Genomic DNA, 16,046 nt, shown 5'->3' with positions numbered 1-16,046 from the left:
AATGGCTGTAGGCAGGAAGGATCTCTTGTAAAGGTCCATCCCACAGTGGATCCTAAGAAACTGGCTGCAGATGTCGTCCGATCCGTCCACCCAGACTCAGCTGGCCTCTCGGTTCCTCCGGGCTGTAGGACCGCCCAAATGCCGTGCAGAACTCCTCCCAGTGTGATGGCCACTCCTCTCAGCAGTCTGCCGAGCTCCTCGTCGCTGCGGACAGCCAGCTGTAGATGCCGAGGGACCATCCTGTCCTTCCACTGTCATGAACAATGTTTCCTGCTAGTTCCAGGATCTGTCCAAAAATTGTCCAAAATGTCTTGGTATGCTGAAGCAGTCAGAGTTCCTTTCACTGGAACTAAGGGGCCAAGTTCAGCTTCTGAAAGACAACCCCACACCTTAATCCCCCCTCCACCAAACTTTGCACTTGGCACAATGCAGTCAGACAAGTATCGTTCTTCTGGCAACCGCCAAACCCAGACTCGTCCATCTGATTGCCAGATGGAGAAGTACAATTCGCCACTCCAGAGAACGCTCCTCCACTGCTCTAGAGTCCAGTGGCGGCACGTTTTACACCACTGCATCCGATGCTTTGCATTGCAATTGGTGATGTATGGCTTGGACACAGCTGCTCGACCGTGGAAACCCATTCCATGAAGCTCTCTGTGCACTGTTCTTGATCCAATCTGAAGGCCACATGAAGTTTGGAGGTCTGTAGGGACTGCAGAAAGTTGGAGACTTCTTCACACTATGCTCTTCAGCTTCTGCTGACCCCACTCCATCAGTTTACGTGGCCTACCACTTGGTGGTTGAGTTGCTGTCATTCCCAAACACTTCCATTTTCTTATAATACATCCGACAGTAGAATATTTAGGAGCGAGGAAATTTCACGACTGGATTTGTTGCATAGGTGGCATCCTACCAGTTCCACACTGGAATTCACTGAGCTCCCGAGAGTGACCCATTCTTTCACAAGTGTTTGTAAAAACAGTCTGCATGCCTAAATGCTTCATTGTATACACCTGTGGCCATGGAAGTGATTGGAACACCTGATTCTGATAATTTGGATCAGTGAGCAAATACTTTTGGCAATGTAGCATATATATATATATATATATATATATATATATATATATATATATATATATACACGAACCGGATTCCAAAAAAGTTGGGACACTAAACAAATTGTGAATAAAGACTGAGTGCAATGATGTGGAGATGCCAACATCTAATATTTTATTCAGAATAGAACACAAATCACAGATCAAAAGTTTAAACTGAGAGAATGTATAATTTTAAGGGGAAAATCTATCGTTTCCAAATTTCATGGCATCAACAAATCCCAAAAAAGTTGGGACAAGTCCATTTTTACCACTGTGTGGCATCCCCCCTTCTTCTTACAACACTCAACAGACGTCTGGGGACAGAGGAGACCAATTCCTCAAGTTTAGAAATAGGAATGCTCTCCCATTCATGTCTAATACAGGCCTCTAACTGTTCAATCGTCTTGGGCCTTCCTGGTCGCACCTTCCTCTTTATGATGCACCAAATGTTCTCTATAGGTGAAAGATCTGGACTGCAGGCTGGCCATTTCAGTACCCGGATCCTTCTCCTACGTAGCCATGATGTTGTGATTGCTGCAGAATGTTTTTTGGCGTTATCGTGTTGAAAAATGCAGGGTCTTCCCTGAAAGAGATGACGTCTAGATGGGAGCATATGTTGTTCTAGAACCTGAACATAGTTCTCTGCATTAATGGTGCCTTTCCAGACATGCAAGCTGCCCATGCCACAAGCGCTCATGCAACCCCATACCATCAGTGATGCAGGCTTCTGAACGGAGTGTTGATAACAACTTGTGCTATCCTTGTCCTCTCTGGTCCGGATGACATGGCGTCCCAGTGTTCCATAAAGAACTTCAAATCGTGACTCATCTGACCACAGAACAGTCTTCCATTTTGCCACACTCCATTTTAAATGACCCCTGGCCCAGTGCAAACATCTGAGCTTGTGGAGCTTGCTTAGAAATGGCTTCCTCTTTGCACTGTAGTTTCAGCTGGCAACAGCGGATTGTGTTCACTGACGATGCTTTCTGGAAGTATTCCTGAGCCCATTCTGTTATTTCCTTGACAATGGCATTCCTGTTTGAGGTGCAGTGACGTTTAAGGGCACGGGGATCACGAGCATCCAGTATAGTTTTACGGCCTTGACCTTTACGCACAGTGATTGTTCCAGATTCTCTGAATTTTTTGATGATGTTATGCACGGTTGATGATGATAACTTAAAAGTCTTTGCTATTTTACGCTGGGTAACAGCATTCTGGTATTGTTGCACTATCTTTCTGCGCAACAATGGTGGAATTGGTGATCCACTTACGATCTTGGCTTCTGAGAGACACTGACACTCTGAGAAGCTCTTTTTTACCCAATCATGTTTTCAATTGATCTAATTAGTGTTAATTGGTCTTCCAGCTGTTCGTTATATGCTCAATTTCCTTTTTTCCAGCCACTTATTGCTACTTGTCCCAACTTTATTGGGATTTATTGACACTGTAAAATTTTGAATCAACATATTTTTCCTTTAAAATGTTACATTTACTCAGATTAAACTTTTGATCTTTCATCTATGTTATATTACAAATGGATGTGTTCACTACTACTGATATATATATATATATATATATATTTATATATATATATATGTGTGTGTGTGTGTGTGTGTGTATGTATATATGCATGATTCGTGGAAGAGTGGAGGTGTGATACGCTGCAGGAAGAAGCTTTTTCTGCAGCTGTGGGCTGCACACAGACATGTGCATCTGTGCAACAGGTGCTAAATAATTTAAAATAATTCATTTTAAATAAAAAATTCTATGCCAATCCTGCGGCTCATCCATCATCAGCCAATTGTGTGTCATGTCCAACCTTACTTTGAAAAACTGTGATAGAGCAAGTCCGCGCAAAACGAACCACGAAGTAGCGAGGGACTACTGTTTATGTAAACTTAGATGGTCTGTTGGCAACATACCTCATGAACAGCTTGTTGGATTTGTTTGAAACTCACAGAAAGTAATCATCAGATGTATCTCTAGAATTGATTAATGTTTGGAGCCATTTTGATTCAAGATGACTGCCACAGCAACCTCAGCAAACAAAATTACATTTAACTCAAGCATTCTTTGAGATATTGAGCCCAAATTTGGTACGTTGGTAGCTGAGAGGGAGTTTTTATGCATTCCTGATGCAAATCAAATATCCAAGATGGTCACCTTAGCTAAAAGGGAAAAAATATGATGAGTCAGTCATTTTTAGAGCTATTCAGCTGAAATTTGGTGTATTGGTAGCTGAGAACAATCCCTAATAGACTGACTGCAAATCAAAAATCCAAGATGGCTGCATGAGCTAAATAGGACAAATACCATAAATCGGACATTTTTTGAGTTATTCAGCTAAAATTTGGTGTGATGGTAGCTGAGAGCAATGCACATTAAATACTAAATCAAATTAAAATTCAAGATGGTCGTAAAAGCTACATTTAAATTGCTTTAACTCAGCTATTTTTGCTCATATAGAGCTGAAATTTGGTGAGGTTATTGCTGAGAACGTTCCCAATCACATACTGAGTCCAAATCAAAAATCCAAGATGGCAACTATAGCTTAAAAGAAAAAAAGAGCCTGTGTCAACAAATCTTAAAAAGAAAAGTAAAAATTAAAGAAATAAATAAATTTTCTATTCTGTTAAGTAGCAAATTATTTTAAAATAGTTTCTTATAACCTTTGTTAACAGCAGCCTTTTGCAGACAAAATTTATTCCCAGTTCTTTTGTCTGATGCTGTAAAAATTCTTGGAAAATCCTTTACAGAATTATAAAACAGCCTTTTTGCCCAAAGAAGGTTATTGCCCAAAAGCTATTAGATAAGAATTACTTTGTGAAAGAAAGGAGGGCTTGCTCAAGACTTTTGCAAACTCCTATTGTAGTTTTGTTTAAAACACAAATTGCATTTTGAGAGAGTGACAAATGTCTCATTTTAGACACGAAACAATAAGAGTTGTGTTGTACCACAATGCCTTCACTGGCGCCTGTTGTGAGGTAAATGTTGTCTGGATCGCAGGGAACACCGCCGTCCCGCCGCTCAATGTAACGAGCCACATCCTGGCGCACAGATTCTATACCTTGACTGGGGCTATAGGAGCCTGAGGGGGAAATACAGAGATTATGCTTTAGTATAGTTATAAAAATGAAAAATCAACAGATGTATAACATCCAGCTGATATAGAAATATGATAATTAGCAACCAGAGTATTTGCTAAAAGCTTGTTGAGTTGACACATCATAATCAATCACATTCATACGCACCCATACTGTTTCCTCCACATGAGTTCAGAATATGACATGCTCTACTTTTAGCATCTTCTGGGAATGTGCTGTCACGCAGCAGTTCAGGGCAGGAGCAGAGAGCCAACACCTAAAAACCAACACAATGGATGGGCAGAAGGATGTGAAAGCACAGCCTCAGTGCAGTTAAACAAACTGGCTCAAATTTATCTAAGGAAGGACTAATCAGTTCTAAATAGAACAGGAGGGGAGGGCTTGGAAGCTAACCTGCCGAAAGAAAGTGATCGGCTGCTGGCCCATGGCGTGGGCATCACCGATGTTGGCTTTGATGACTTCTGCGAAGGGTTTCTTCCTCCCCTGATAAATAGAAAGATAAATGTACAAAATGTTCTGAGGAAACGAACGTTTCTGATCAGAATATTTTTACATACAGTAGTCTCGCGCTACTTCACGGTTCGACTTCTGTGGACTCATTATCGCAGTTTGTAGACATACAGTTCAAATTATTGTACAAAAAAATTGTACAGGACACATGATTGTCAACTTTAATACTACTCACGTGACTGGGACATTACTGGATACAGTACTGTAAAGTAAAAAGTTAACGAAAATATAAAAGACTTCGGACAGGCGGTGCCATTTTACTTTATACTTTATACCCCACACTTTATTAATCCCAGAGGGAAATTAAATTATTAATCCCAGAGGGAAATTAAATAAAATAAAGTATTTTTGAATTTGAATTTTGTAGTTTTCTCCAGTAAGCCTCCACTGTATTCCCACTCATAATGGCCACATTTCTCAGAGGGCAACAGGGCCCTGCCCAGAAGCTCCATTTCATTCTGCTGAAAAAACCCAAAGGCAGAGTAAAGTTTTGATCTGATTGGCGTCCCCAGAACAGAACCAGACTACAAGATCTATTGTGAATCTTGAGAGCTAGTAGCCCACCCACGTGGACCTCCGTGCAAATGCGCATGGCCTAAAGTCCGGCGCTCCATATAAAGCTCAATGGGACTTTTTTCGTGTTTTTCAACGAGCCAACAACAAGCCATCAGCAGACGCATGCAGCCATGGTTCATCTGAAGCTCAATGAGACATTTTTCATCGTTTCATCCGGCCAATGACAAGGATCTCCGAGTGAGGACGCGCTGGTGTAGTGTTCTATGATTCAGGACATACTGTCCCTCAGAAGTCCATAAACTGTCCTCAGAGACACGGTAACTAAACTCATACACACCTTCTCTGTGTACTAATCTGTTAGAAATGACTCAGCCTTCTGATCCTGGCCCCAAATTGACTGTATGGAAATTAACCCTCTGTACTCACTATTCTATTCCTGGGTAAAACAAGATGACTCCTCATAAGATTATAATCCCCTCTGTGGTAATCATCCCTCCTTCCTGAGGAAGACGGACAATGAGTCTCCGAAAGAAGTCGATATCAACAATTGAACAGAACTTTGCCATACCCCCAGAACTTTGGTTACCATTGTAACGAGTGGGTGTTACCCACTTGAACACAGAGCTTCAAACAGAAACCCTGTTGTTTGCCAGTATTGTGTGAAGAAAACCAAAAAAAAAATTTGCATCTGTGAAGAAATTGTGTCATCATGTAAACAAAGTCACTGTATTATCTCTAAAAGATTGAGGTGTTATACAATTAAAATTAATTAATGCAGATTGGTTTACACCCACCGTTGGTAAGCTGCCTTGATTGGATACAATTGAATAGGAACCATCCCTTTCTAGAATCAGGTAAAGAAGGCATGGAAGGCAGGGTCTCCAGAGTTTGTTGCACAAGTGTTGCTGGAAAGTGAAGAGTCGCTGGCTGAGAGTTGGCTCTGAGCCTGCCCCAGGAGTCAGCAGGAAGCCAGGCTCCATTCCTTTTTACCCTCGGACAGGGCGAGCCAGCTGAGAAATAAAGAGGCGTACATAGAATTTTCTCAAACATCCCAGAAAGATGGTGCTGTCTGGCCGGATGAAGTTCTGGAGGAGTCCATTACTTTCTGCAATGACAAATACCAGCCTCCGTTCATCGTATCCATAATGGGTAATGAGATGGACAGCTCTCCATTAGGACAAACATCTTTCTTCTGATGAAAGGAACATCTCTGAGTGCCAACGAAGTTTAGACACCTTTAGTTTATGACTCTGAGATAAAGTTTACCTAAATTCTAATGTTAATCATAAAATGGAATAACATCTCTTCTCAAAGGTTTAAGCTCTCTTATATTACACAAAGTTTGTTTTCTCAGTCATCCAGGTATATAACAACAAAAAAGGTTGAATCATGTCATCTGGACTTCGTTTTTTTTTGTTAAAAAAGTCCAGATGACATGATTCAACCTTTTTTGTTGTTATATACCTGGATGACTGAGAAAACAAACTTTGTGTTTTTGAAACCATTAGTGAAAAGGCCAGACTTCAGGGGTATCTGAGGCAGGCTTGAAACACAAGAGTCAGGGTGGTTTCTGGGTAATACCAGATGGCTAGGCCTCAGACTGACGAAGCCTCTTGGACGAGGGGCGAAACGTTTCTTTTTAACAAAAAAAACGAAGTCCAGATGACATGATTCAACCTTTTTTGTTCTCTCTTATATTATTTATCCTTCTGAACAAACCCTATTTGGTTATCCATTCATATTTTATATTTTGCTATAATTGCATATTGTTGTTGTTCAAACTGAAAATAAACATTGCAGAATTAAGATTTTAATTGATCGGGTTTTGTGTCTTTATTTGAATGAGGGGAATCGCAACATTGCCAAGAATTCACCATTATTACTTTAATCGAGGTTGACTCGCATTCACTATTTTGATTGTACACCAAGTGTTAATGTTAAAGAGGTGACCAGACCACTTTATCTAAGTATCCCACTACACTGGTGAGTAAAATTTACTAGCTACACATAAGTACACTGTTAAATAAATTAGTAGGTTTAAGTGTTTAGATCATTGCAAGAGTGTGAGAAGGGTTTGTAAAACATATACACACATATGTATACATACACACACACTAATATATATATATATATATATATATATATAATATATATATATATATATATATATATATATATACACACACACATATATACACATATATTATATATATATATAATCTATAATATCTATATAATATATAATATCTCTGGTCTAGAGAGTGATGTTAAAAATGCCAAGTCAATGTGTACATTTAAGAAAAAGATCAAAACTGAATTGTTAGAAAAGTATATATGAAGTAGCTTAGTGCGTGTTTTGTATTAGAATTAGAAAAATTAGGAAGAGATTCATTTTGTTCTGTTACTTGAAAATTATTATGATTGAAATAATTGTTTGAAAAAAGGGGCAGATATAATAAGATTTTTTCTTCTTTCTGCTGCCTTTCATTTTAAATCTTTTGTATCTTTTTTATATTGTTATGGAATTGTTTTGTACTTTTTTAAAATTAATAAACTTTATACCATACCATATACAGGTCCTTCTAAAAAAATTAGCATATTGTGATAAAGGTCATTATTTTCCATAATGTAATGATAAAAATGAAACTTTCATATATTTCAGATTCATTGCACACCAACTGAAATATTTCAGGTCTTTAATTGTTTTAATACTGATGATTATGGCATACAGCTGATGAAAACCCAAAATGCCTGTCCCAAAAAATTAGCATATTTCATCCCACCAATGAAAGACAAGTGTTTTTAATACAAAAAACACTAACCTTCAAATAATCATATTCAGTTATGCACTCAATACTTGGTCGGGAATCCTTTTTCATGAATGACTGCTTCAATGCGGCGTGGCATGGAGGTAATCAGGCTGTGGCACTGCTGAGGTGTTATGGAGGCCCAGGATGCTTCGATAGCGGCCTTAAGCTCATCCAGAGTGTTGGGTCTTGTGTCTCTCAACTTTCTCTTCACAATATCCCACAGGTTCTCTATGGGGTTCAGGTCAGGAGAGTTGGCAGGCCAATTGAGCACAGTAATACCATGGTCAGTAAACCATTTACCAGTGGTTTTGGCACTGTGAGCAGGTGCCAGGTCGTGCTGAAAAATGAAATCTTCATCTCCATAAAGCTTTTCAGCAGATGGAAGCATGGAGTGCTCCAAAATCTCCTGATAGCTAGCTGCATTGACCCTGCCCTTGATAAAACACAGTGGACCAACACCAGCAGATGACATGGCACCCCAGTGACTGTGGAAACTTGACACTGGACCTCAAGCAATGTGAATTCTGTGTCTCCTCTCTTCCTCCAGACTCTGGGACCTTGATTTCCAAAGGAAATGCAAAATTTACTGTAATCAGAGAACATAACTTTGGACCACTCAGCAGCAGTCCCAGGTGAGATGTTTCTGACGCTGTTTCTGGTTCAAAAGTGGCTTGACCTGGGGAATGTGGCACCTGTAGCCCATTTCCTGCACACACCTGTGCACGATGGCTCTGGCTGTTTCTACTCCAGACTCAGTCCACTGCTTCCGCAGGTCCCCCAAGGTCTGGAATCGGCCCTTCTCCACAATCCTCCTCAGGGTCCGGTCACCTCTTCTCGTTGTGCAGCGTTTTCTGCCACACTTGTCCCTTCCCACAGACTTCCCACTGAGGTGCCTTGATACAGCACTCTGGGAACAGCCTATTCGTTCAGCAATTTCTTTCTGTGTCTTACCCTCTTGCTTGAGGGTGTCAATGATGGCCTTCTGGACAGCAGTCAGGTCGGCAGTCTTACCCATGATTGCGGTTTTGAGTAATGAACAAGGCTGGGAGTTTTTAAAAGCCTCAGGAATCTTTTGCAGGTGTTTAGAGTTACGTCGTTGATTCAGATGGTTAGGTTAATAGCTTGTTTAGAGAACCTTTTCATGATATGCTAATTTTTTGGGACAGGCATTTTGGGTTTTCATGAGCTGTATGCCATAATCATCAGTATTAAAACAATTAAAGACCTGAAATATTTCAGTTGGTGTGCAATGAATCTGAAATATATGAAAGTTTCATTTTTATCATTACATTATGGAAAATAATGACCTTTATCACAATATGCTAATTTTTTTATTTTTTTTTTTGTGAGAAAAAAAAATGCTAATTTTTTGAGAAACACCTGTATATGTGTGTATATGTATATATATATATATATATATATATATATATATATTAAAATAAAAACATTGCTGCTTTGCAGAATTTCACAAGAACAGCCTTCACAGCACACATTCACTCAAAGTAGTAAAGAACTATCCACTCAGTTTGTTTCACTGTCTTTCATATGTTTTTCCTGAATTTGATTCTAACCTAAATTTTGTAAAACGTTTCCTAAGAAGCCAATTACTCATGGATTTACTAGTGAGAAAAAATAACTTCATATAAAAACTAGACAACAGAGATTATTATATAGCTCCTTTGTGCCTCTCCCTTTTTTATTACAGTGACTGGGTGTTTAAATGATTCATGTTGTACTGCTTTTTTCATTTGCTTTCCAAAAACCCACCTGACTCAGGAAGAAATAGGAGTGAAAAGAATGAAAATAAAAACATGAGCTGGGAGTTAGATAATGTAAAAACATAAAATTAAAGAAAAATCATATTTCAGAAAAGCAGATTATGGAATTTGGGAAATGTCTAAAAAGTCTCCAAACAATTTCACAATCTGAGGTTCTATATCAACTCAGTATTGTATCATTGTTCAGAGCAATTACTGTGGCTGCAAACTACTGCTTGCTCTATGTGTAACAACCTTGCTGAGGATGAGAGAGACTGTGTGAACATTGGGTCAAAGTTGTGACCTGAACAAACAATGTGATCATGCAGTTAGCGTTCTCACACATTACAACACGCTTCATAAACTGTGAACTGAAATGGAAAAAAGATACAAGAACTGACACAGCAGTAAACCAGTTTATAAAAATAGTTCAGAGTTTTACTAACATAAAAGTATTCAGTTACTGTGCTACAGGCCAATGAAATAAGCTTTATGAAGTAATCTGTGGGGCAGCTGGGAGTCCTGACACAGTATAAATACAAGCTGCTCACGTCAGATACTACAAACAGCATGACTGCAGAAGTCACCAGAGGAACCTCACAAACCCCAACATCCTGCAGCAATCAGAACAGCCTGTTTGTTTGATTTGGACAGTCCTGTGCACAGCTTGTGAAACCTGGGCTGTTGGCTCTGCCATTGGTTGCACTTAAGAGGCATATCTCAGGCTGAGCCAATAACATTGAAAAACACAAGAAACTCCCCTTTGTGAAGGAACCCCTCCATTCATGATGACGCCCTTCTGGAAACAAACCATTTTTGCAAAAGGGCAGAAGTTCAATGTCCTCCATCACTTACTATAAAAAAAGTGTTGCATTTTATTAGGATAAAATTTGTGAACAGAAGCTAAAAAGATGAACACCAACAATTCATGCTCAATAATCCAGGTACAAATCCAACAGTGCTCAGTCAGTCATCCGGACGGTTTCTTTTTTTTTTCTGAGACATTTCGTCCTTCATCTGAAGGACTTCTTCAGTCAGAGAAGGTGAGAAAATAAGCATCTTATCAACAGCAAACAGGAGATTTCCAAAACAGACCAAGGTGTATCATCAGATTTATTGACAAAGCTTTGGAGAATAGCTGGCATTCACAAAAGATTCAAGGATACAAGGTTCTTTATTGTCATTCACATCGCACGTGGTACATGAGGTGGAACAAAATTGTGTACACAGGGTGCCAGTTACATCAATCAATAGATCAATGCATTCATAAGGTCATACTTCCCTGTCTGAAAACGCTGACCGTTCTGACTACCTGAACTGAAAAAATTAGTTTCATAGATTTTTTAAAAATCCATTTTGCATGTGTAGAGCCAGTTTCTGGTAATTCCACAACAGACTGATTTGAAACACATCGATAAGGTGCTATTTATTTACAGTTGCCTTGGTGCTTGCTCAGGATGGGAGACTGCGATAAAGTGAAGACTCAAAGCAATCTGCTAGTTCCTTTTTATGAATGTTTCTGTACAGTGCCCTGAGATGACTTCTGTTGTGATTTAGTGCTATATGTAAACTGAACTGAATTTATAAGACAATTCTTGGTGGCAGGTCATAGTGGCAGTTCATTTTTTTTAATTGGTAATGTGACTTATCTGTGCTGCTGATTATCCATACTGCTGATTTCTTGCCTTTATGCTGCAGTATTCATAACTATCTGCTCACTACAGACTCATGTTCGGGCTGCTGTTTAACATACTGTATTATTTTACATTAGTGTTTAGTGTACATCTTAAGATCCTTATATGCCGTTTCTTTTTATACTTTATATTTTTGCTATTTTTGGGTGTAACTGGGACCTTGAGTATGCAATTTCATTCCACCTCATGTATCACATGTGATGTGAATGATAATAAAGAACCTTGAACCTTATAAATAGTACCTTCTCATAGTAGATCAACCAGTTTGATGCTGACATCCAGAACCAGCTGTTCACATAATCAAGAGGACCATCAGCCTAAGGATGGATCATTAGCACCCTGATGGCTGTTTACTATTCACTGAGGGCTGAGTGATACTAGCAATCACAGCATTGTAAGAGGGGGACAGTTGACCACGGAGGCTCCGCCCCTGTTTAATGATGGACAGCTCTTCACAAAGATGGCCTCCTTCATGCCTCTCTCAAACCATCGTTCCTCTCTATCAATGATGTGAACATCTTCATCCCTGAAATAATTACTGCTGGCTTGCAGATGTGTAGACCACAGATGTCATGTCCAGATGACATGATGTAATCTTTTTTTGTTTGTTTGATTCACCTGGATGGCCGAGCTTACAAACCTTTTTTCTGAAACTTTTTGGCCAGGTGTCCTCAGGCTGTTTCTGTAAGTAGCCAGTTGGCCATCAGTTGTAAAACATTTGATTGTTGTACATGATGAATGATTGTTTTGGACTGATGGCACTCCATTTTGCACGTGTAAAGCCAATTTCTTGGAATTCCACAGAAGACTGGTTTGAAACACATCAATAAGTTGCTAGTTATAAGTTCTTGGTGGCAGACCTCAGAATGACGAAGTCTTTCAGATGAAAGACAAATCATTTCTCAAAAAAAACCACAAAAAAAACTGTCCAGATGACATGATTTAACAGTTTTTTTTTTGTGATTAGTTTAAAGTAATTACTTCCGGCACCAGCCCTCAGCCCTTCCTCTCCCTGCCTGAGCCGTCATCAAACTCTGCTGCAGTCAGGGAGAAGGAAAATCTGACTTCTTGAGGACATGTCACCATATCACATCCATATCAATCAAACCTTGAGCATATTAAAAACTAGTTGGGGACCGTCATTGCAATGCATAGGAGAGCAGTGCACTTGTAAAGCAATGCACTGCCTCCATGCAATGCATGGAAGGCATCTATTATTCTACACCTAAGTGTTTATATATTTTTCTTACGTCTCCGTTAATGCAGCCCAAACCGCAACGTGTACGCCCACAAACGTTATATCAAAATGACCGGCTCCTTCTCAAGAAGGAAGCTATTACTTTTATTGGTAATTGGAGTTACTATGGCAACGTATTTTGCTAACAAATACGCCATGTTTCCCCATTGGAAATTAATTTTGTGTTTGCCGAGGTAGCTGTGGCAGCCATCTTGAATCAAAATGGTTCCAAACATTGAATCCAAATGTTGGATTGTACACCTGGATTATTGAGCATGGACTTTGTTGTTTTCAACTAGTTTGACACAACTGTCAACAAGGAAGAGGGCCGGCAATGGAGAAGGGGGCGTGACAAAGAGACCATCTTAGCACCAACATAACTGGTTTGTTCCACTTTGGAGTAAACTGTTGGGGGAAGAATCAGTTTTGTGTTGTGTGTTTCCTTGACTGATGAAGCCTTTCGGATCGAAGGCGAAACATTTTAGCACAAATAAAGAAACTGTCCAGATGACCTGACTGAAAAATGTTGGATAGTACTGTCATCTCAACAATTTAAATCGGCAGCAGCCTGGCAGTCCCCAGGAACTTTCTAATTCTTTCTGTTCCTCACTGACCGGTGACAGTAAGAGTGATTATTAGACGGGACAGTTTATTATCAGTCACATCACAGTACATATGCAGAAAGGTTATGGAACATGGTGAGTGCAAATAATACACATTACCTTGACACCTGTTTCCTAAAGTAACCCAACACCATCCAGAACAAAGCTGGATAAAGTGGAAGCGAAGTTTGTGCTACTGAAAATTAGAATAAGAGTTGCTCAGTTTAGTAGTTCTGCAAAGGAGAGGGCTGAAAATTAATGCAAGTCTTCTGGAGCCATTTGTGAAAAAAAAAACTTGCTGAACTTCCTCTGTCCTGGATTTAAAACCCAATCAATAGCTATATATCCTCAGCTGTAAAATATTAAGAGCATCGCATCACGTCTCCACTAAAACTGCAACAAATCCTTCAGAGTCATATCTGGGTTTTACTAGCTGGCTCCAGCTCATATCTTCTGCTTTTTGAGCACTAAAACATCAAAAACGCCTGGTGAAATTCTTGTATTTTGAGAAAAATAAATAAATGAACTGGATGAAGGTCTGATTAAAGAGTGGGATCAGTTCAGGACAAGGCTCAGTCAGAGTAAACAGAACATTGTTGGGACCAGTGAATTATCTGCTGAAAAAGTTACCACTATCATTTCAGCCCCTGCTGGTCAGCACTGCAGAACTCTTTCACATAACCATCCTTTCCTGAGCAACACACTCAAGAGAGAAGTTGTTTCTTTCTTTTACACAAGACTGCACTCATTAGCAGCTGCCACAAACAGAGTGAAAGCAAGATTGAGCTCTGAGAGAGACAAAAAAAACCCTCAGATTTGATAATTTGTGACAACTGGAAAATAAATGCTTTATGATAAACTAAAAACTTTTTTTTTCTTTTATATAAATGCTGAACTTGTGAGTTGTGGTAATTGTGCCTCTAGTGGTGTGTCTCTGTCCTGTTTCCTCTCGTGTGATTTCCCCTTTCCTACACCTGTGAGCTTGACAGGTGTTTTGTGTTTAGTCCTCATCAGTGTTTGTATACAAGTCTGTGTCTTGGTGTTATTCCTTGTCTGGGGATCGACTTGTATTCGTCTGGCAATCCCTCCTGAGTCCCTTCGTGTTCCTACATGTTTTCTAGTATTTATACAAGTACAGCTGCCTCGCCAGCTCATTTGTTTTGTGTTTATTAAAAGTATTTCTTAATTTAACCATTGAGTCTCCAAGTCCTGCCTGCACCATTGGGTTCTGCCTCCAAACCCTCCATTTACAACGGAGTTAGTGTTAAAATCAAGATTGGAACATGAAAAAGAAACAAACATTTTAGTTTAGGATAATCAATAAATGCAAGCAGAACCTATGTAAATCAATTAAAGGTTGGACAGTGAACCTCAAATAAAAGCAGATAATACAAACCAGCTAAAACAAAGAAAAAAGTATTTTATAAAAGAATTAAAGATCTACTTCACAGTATCAACTTTGATATTCCTTATCAATAAAAATCAAGTTTAGAAATTAATAACTAATTTATGGTCTTTGAAGAGAAAACTGCTTCCTTTATTATTATTACTAGACCTTTATTTGTACAGCTTAGTTCCCACTGAGCCTCGAAGACTCATTTACAAGAGACCGTGATGGTGTTGCTTTAAAATGACAATAAAAAGAATCTGGAGCAAATCTTGATCATCACAAAACACTTGAGCTTCCTAAATTGAACAATCTAAAAGAGGACAGACATTTTTAAGTGGACTTAAAGGAGAGGGAAGACAGAGGATCCAGATGGTATAGATTCCATGGTAGGATATAATATTAGTTGTAGATACTTGTAATGCAGTCATAAAGTGCATTATATGCTAAAGAAGTATGTTTACAAATGCTTATTGTGCTTTACAAGGTAGTAACTTAGTTTGAAATGTTTAATATAACAATACATGAAATGGATAGGTGAAAAGATTTGGCTCACTATTTGGCAAGGAAATGGCTAGTTTTGTCTCCGTCACCCTTAATTAATGAATAATAAACAATTATAAATTATTTATAAAGTGTTTATAGAGGAATTAACGCATCTATAAACTATTTTCCATCTATAAGGGGAGGCTTATTGTAAAGTGGTACCGATTCCACTAACCTGACTGAGCTCCCTCTCCAGCTCCATGGCTCTCTTCACAATGGGTCCCCGCACGGCGTACTCCACCTTCTTCACGGTTGGGTTCATGGTGTCGATGGTCAGCACCTTGGCCAGGGACATTATCCCGTTCTTGGACATTTTCTCTTTGGGAAGTCGCGTGGTGCTCTGACTCGATAAGGCTCTGTTGGTAGAAGATGAAGAGGAGGACACAGAAAAAGTCAAAGGAGCCAAATCGAAAACTCTGGGTGCTGGGGGACTGATGCGAGCCGTCGGCTAATGGAGCATTCCGCTCCGTGTTGAGGAGCAGGAGGCTGGGGCAAAGCAGCTGCAAATGTGTGGTTGACATTTTATTTACACAGCTCTTTTTTGTAAAAAATAAAATTTTAAGAGAATTTACCTGGTGTGACCCGAATGACAGGAGGGAAATCAGAGCTGTGTAACTATTGGCACTGCAATGCTCCTAAAATGACCCAGACTTTGGACTTTTCCAAACCAGATTCAACAAATCCGCTTTTTAAGTTGAAAAAAAAGAAAAAAGAAGCAGAGCGCAATAACTAAGCAACGTCCACATGCCTTATCGAAACTTCTCGTCTGTGTAAAGTTTAGGAGGC

The 16,046-nt window shown here is 39.3% G+C and overlaps 1 protein-coding gene across 1 annotated transcript in view; it reads right to left on the bottom strand.

Moving 5' to 3' along the window:
* The window catches only part of LOC119420126 (alanine aminotransferase 2-like), a 25,944-nt gene extending 10,163 nt beyond the window's left edge, over positions 1 to 15,781 (bottom strand). The window contains 5 exon segments of the mRNA XM_037687507.1: positions 4,052 to 4,185; positions 4,349 to 4,457; positions 4,595 to 4,684; positions 15,436 to 15,651; positions 15,653 to 15,781. Coding sequence (XP_037543435.1) covers positions 4,052 to 4,185; positions 4,349 to 4,457; positions 4,595 to 4,684; positions 15,436 to 15,651; positions 15,653 to 15,781 — 678 coding nt within the window.
* Between the last annotated feature and the right edge of the window lie 265 nt (positions 15,782 to 16,046).

This window comes from Nematolebias whitei, chromosome 1 (genome assembly GCF_014905685.2).
Source record: "Nematolebias whitei isolate Nwh7 chromosome 1, NemWhi1, whole genome shotgun sequence".
In the NCBI taxonomy this organism is placed as follows: domain Eukaryota; kingdom Metazoa; phylum Chordata; class Actinopteri; order Cyprinodontiformes; family Rivulidae; genus Nematolebias; species Nematolebias whitei.
Note: the sequence above shows the minus strand (reverse complement) of the source record. Positions and strands in the feature narration are given on the sequence as shown.